Source organism: Bombus pyrosoma, linkage group LG7 (genome assembly GCF_014825855.1).
Source record: "Bombus pyrosoma isolate SC7728 linkage group LG7, ASM1482585v1, whole genome shotgun sequence".
Lineage (NCBI taxonomy): Eukaryota > Metazoa > Arthropoda > Insecta > Hymenoptera > Apidae > Bombus > Bombus pyrosoma.
Window position 1 is genome coordinate 17232648 of NC_057776.1, and position 4595 is coordinate 17237242.

The window sequence follows — 4595 nt, forward strand, 5'->3', positions numbered from 1 at the left end:
ATTTAATGAGAGAATTTTGACGCGGGTTTTGGTTGAAAATTTCAAACATAGCTATACAAGTTTTCGCATATTAAAAACGTACAAGCAGCAGGTAGGAACTGAACTGAAGGAACTGAAATCTTGGGAACTTTTATGCGAGTTACTTCTTTGAGGGAGAAAATTAATTTTGTAAAAGAGCTTACAGAATGTTTCGCGTATGTTAAATAGGCAAGCGAAAGACTCGAATTCGTATTTATCAAAGAGTAGATACTGAAGATTGTGATCGTGGTTTCGTAAGGTGGCTCGTGACCGGTTTTGAAATCGCTCCGAGATAGACCTTCATTGTTTCGCGTCGATAAGCTGTTGTTTAATGCATTTACTCGTGCAAACAGTTACGCTTCTATTCGCAGAAACTTTATGACGCATAATTTACTAAACTTACTGATTTAATAAACTTAGTCGAAACAAGTTTTCACTTGCAAACTTTTAATCGAAGATTCTTCTCGTGAACATTTGATCGGTCGACTCGAACGTACATCTTAATTTGTTGGTCAAGGTTTTGGAGGGAAGGCGCGACATAAAACGTCTGGAACGTACAACTTTCACTGTAGTCTATGTTTCTTTTTGTATGCAAATTGCACGAGACGATTCGCTCGGGACGCTCTATTAATCCCGCGAGAAAACAAAACTCCACGCGAGATAGAACCACGCTTACGTCTTGGTGAATGTACCGTGGTATGCAAACCACGAGATTCTCTTCTTTTTTTTTCGTTTTTTACGTAGTCAACGAGCCTGATCGCGAGTAACACGATTCCGTCGATCGTTCGGCACGGTTGTTCGTGACATCGATCGTTCACCCGCTTGATCCGTCTTGCGTTACACCGGTTACGTGCTATACGACGCTCCACTTTCCATAGATTATGAGACGCAGTCGATCGTTTCTATGTCTGGAAACTCTCTCTTCATGCACATCTCGGCTCATAAATATGTATTAGGACTACCGTGTTTCTTGTTATTTGATTTTAGATTCTCATTCAGATTTCAGATGAACTTGTCTGGGTTTCTTGTTTAATTCGTTTAACATGTTTTCGACGAGGTTTAGAGAACTGTCAGATGCGACAGATAATTTAACAGGGGGAACAAACTTCACCATAGGATTTGTCGAATTATTTTTATCAAAATATAAATTTGCATAAAAATCCATTTACTCGTCACGCTTTTCTTCAACTGTTGCGAACAATTTTTACAAATTTTTAGGTTGTTACTTTCCATAAACGCAAAATTCTGGTTTATTATCGTTGATATTATCTTGTCCGTTAACTCGAGCGATTATCATGCTTTGCATAAAGTCAGGATGCGTCTCAATATCTGTGAATGGGCTTGTATAACGTTCAAACAGTGGTACAAAACTAGCTATTTAACAGGCGGAACAATCTTCACCTTAGGATTTGTCGAATTATTTTCATCAAAATATAAATTTGCATAAAAATCCATTTACTCGTCACGCTCTTCTTGTAACTGTTGCTAACAGCTTCTACAAATTTTTAAGTTGTTACTCTTCATAAGCGCAAAATTCTGGTTTATTATCGTTGATATTATCTTGTCCGTTAACTCGAGCGATTATCATGCTTTGCATAAAGTCAGGATGCGTCTCAATATTTGTGAATGGGCTTGTATAACGTTCGAACAGTGGTACAAAACTAGCTATTTAACAGGCGGAACAATCTTCGCCATAGGATTTGTCGAATTATTTTCATCAAAACATGAATTTACATAAAAATCCATTTACTCGTCACGCTCTTCTTGTAACTGTTGCGAACAGCTTCTACAAATTTTTAAGTTGTTACTTTTCATAAACGCAAAATTCTGTTTTATTAATCGTTGACTAGTCGTTAATATTATCTTGCTATTTCGAGCGATTATCATGCTTTGCATAAAGTCAGGATGTGTGTCAATATTTGTGAATGGGCTTGTATAACGTTCGAACAGTGGTATCAAACGGAAATATCGTTTTGTTAATTTAGGTTAATCTAATTGTAATTGAACAATGAAGTAGGATTTGATATTCAGCCATGCCCACGAAGAGTCTGCAAGCAGTGGATATCTTAGAAGCCCTCGAATCGAAGCTCGCGTACATTCCAGGAGGTCGTGATCGCGAAGGAAGACCTTTGATAGTGGTTAATGTTCCCTCAGAACTTCAACCGACCACGAAGCCCAGGTTGGAAACGCTGATCGCCTATTTCTTGTCAATTTTTAGGTAATCATTAGTGTTCAAATATTGTGCATATTCAGAGTGAACGTTTATCGGAGACACAATAGAACTTCATTTATCCGAACCTGTCGAAGGACAAACAGGGAAACTGGATTTACAAGGACACTTGTTAATATTCAGACACCATGTAGAGATTCTTATTTCATATATTTATTTATAGCAATCTTATCGAACTGCTTTTCGATATATTAAAACATTCACTGCTGTTAGTAGAAACATAATTTTTATTTATTTGAAATGTATAGGTTCTCGTTCGACTCGCTCGTTGTCCGAATTTGTTCGCTTATTGTGTAAAAAACTGTGTACATTGTAACAAATAAAATGTATGTTTTTACCAACAATAGTATGTTTCTAATATCAAAAAATGTAGTGTAATATCTATAGCAGTTATAAACCGTTACAGACGAGAATAGAAAATATTTGGTCGCCTGGAAAGTTCGTTCCCATTTACATTTCTATTCGATATACATTTATCGAATCATATAGGTGCCATTTTCTTCCACAACGTTTCTCCGTCTTTCGCGCTACTTGAATATTCCATCCTTCCAGAACCTCACAGATTTTTCGACGTGAAACTTTTCGGTAGATTTTTTACGTCGTCCAAATTCCTTAAAAATCGGAACGAACCTTCCGAGCGACTCAATAACAATCTCTCGAACGCAATGGTGTTCGAATATTAATAAAAATCATTGTCTATAGAACCTACATGAATATGTTTGCCATATAATCTATAAATGACAAACCCGATTTCTTCCATTACTTACATTACAATTTTGCATATTCCACGTCTTTCAAATAAGTAGATTCGGTCAACAGTTGAAATCTCATCCGAATAAATGAGCAGTTCTAATTTACCACTTTTAACTGTGTTAGAGATATGTATACATAGACAAAATAGCCAAAGGATCAAAAGATATTATGAGACGTATGTTTCGTGATTAGCGAGGAGACGAAGAAAAATGGATTGGTGTTGATAGTGGACGCGCAAAGAGGTGCATGGCGCGTGGCAAGGTCTTGCATTAGGCTATCTACTATACTTCTGGGAGCTTCTGCAGCTTCTGTGATAGTAGTGCGTCCAGACGGTTTCTGGGATAAGAGAGTGGACAGCTGTACGAAGTCCCACAAAGAAGGAGAGGTTGGTAACTTGCATTCAAAATTTTAACTTCACGTAGTATTTTGTGTACGCTGCTTCTTCATAATGATACAAATAGTTTTATCATTTTATAACACGTAACTCTGATCGAAATATGCTCATCGATAGTAAATTAATATTCAGAAATAGAAGCATAGAATGGAGCATAATTTGAAACCGTCGATTGAACTGCTTACTAATAATAATATCGCGATTAAACGCTCGATTCGACTAATTTATTAGGTCGTCCGAAAAGTTTCTTTCGTTTTATAAGGAAATAGTGGATGCACAAGATTTTCCGTTTTATATTATTTTATCGAATTACGTATGATCCATTTTGTTCTATCAAAATGAAGATCACAACGTTCGACAGATTAGGTTTCATATTTGTACAAAGATGAATCGTTGTAAAAGACGTGTCTATGAAAGAAAGACACTTTTCGGTCAACCTAATAGCATCCCATTCGTATAATATAACGTTCCGGATAACGCTGAAACACCAGTTTGTTACGTTACATTGATCCTTAAGGATTATACTTTCTGCTTTACGATATTGTACCGCGCATAGCCATCAGAATCATAAAGATTGAAATCGTGGTAAACCGACTACCGTTATTTACAATTTTCTAATCGAATGACAAATTTTATTAACACTAAACCTACCAGCGCTAGCCAAATATAGCAAATTAAATCGTGAGAGTAACGTAAATTGTTAAGAACTAAAGTTTGTTGCGAATATCTGGCAAATCAAAGCCGAGCAACGGTAACATGTATCGGGAAAAATTTTTCAAAATGTTGATCTTGACAGTATGTTTCAAGATCACAAAGAGTGGACGATATCGTTCGCTTTCCAAACAATTACCTACAATATTTATAAAGTGAAACAAAATTTGTATACAGTTTCCATCTCCCCTAAAAACGAATATGAATTTGTATAATAATTCAGGGTTCAGCAAACGCTATAAATCCAATACTGTAAATTATTTAAAAAATGAAAAGCTAATATGGTAGCATTAATAACAATAACAATAACAATAACAATAACAATAACAATAACAATAACAATAACAATAACAATAACAATAACAATAACAATAACAATAACAATAACAATAACAATAACAATAACAATAACAATAACAATAACAATAACAATAACAATAACAATAACAATAACAATAACAATAACAATAACAAAAACAATAACAATAA

General features: G+C 35.2%; 1 protein-coding gene across 1 annotated transcript in view; it reads left to right on the forward strand.

Moving 5' to 3' along the window:
* Nucleotides 1-218: 218 nt before the first annotated feature.
* The window catches only part of LOC122569834 (SEC14 domain and spectrin repeat-containing protein 1-B), an 11375-nt gene continuing 6998 nt past the window's right edge, over nt 219-4595 (forward strand). The window contains exons 1-2 of the mRNA XM_043731461.1: nt 219-2236; nt 3194-3386. Of these exons, the coding sequence (XP_043587396.1) occupies nt 2052-2236; nt 3194-3386 (378 nt within the window). The 5' untranslated portion in view covers nt 219-2051. The remainder of the gene's footprint in view (nt 2237-3193; nt 3387-4595) is intronic.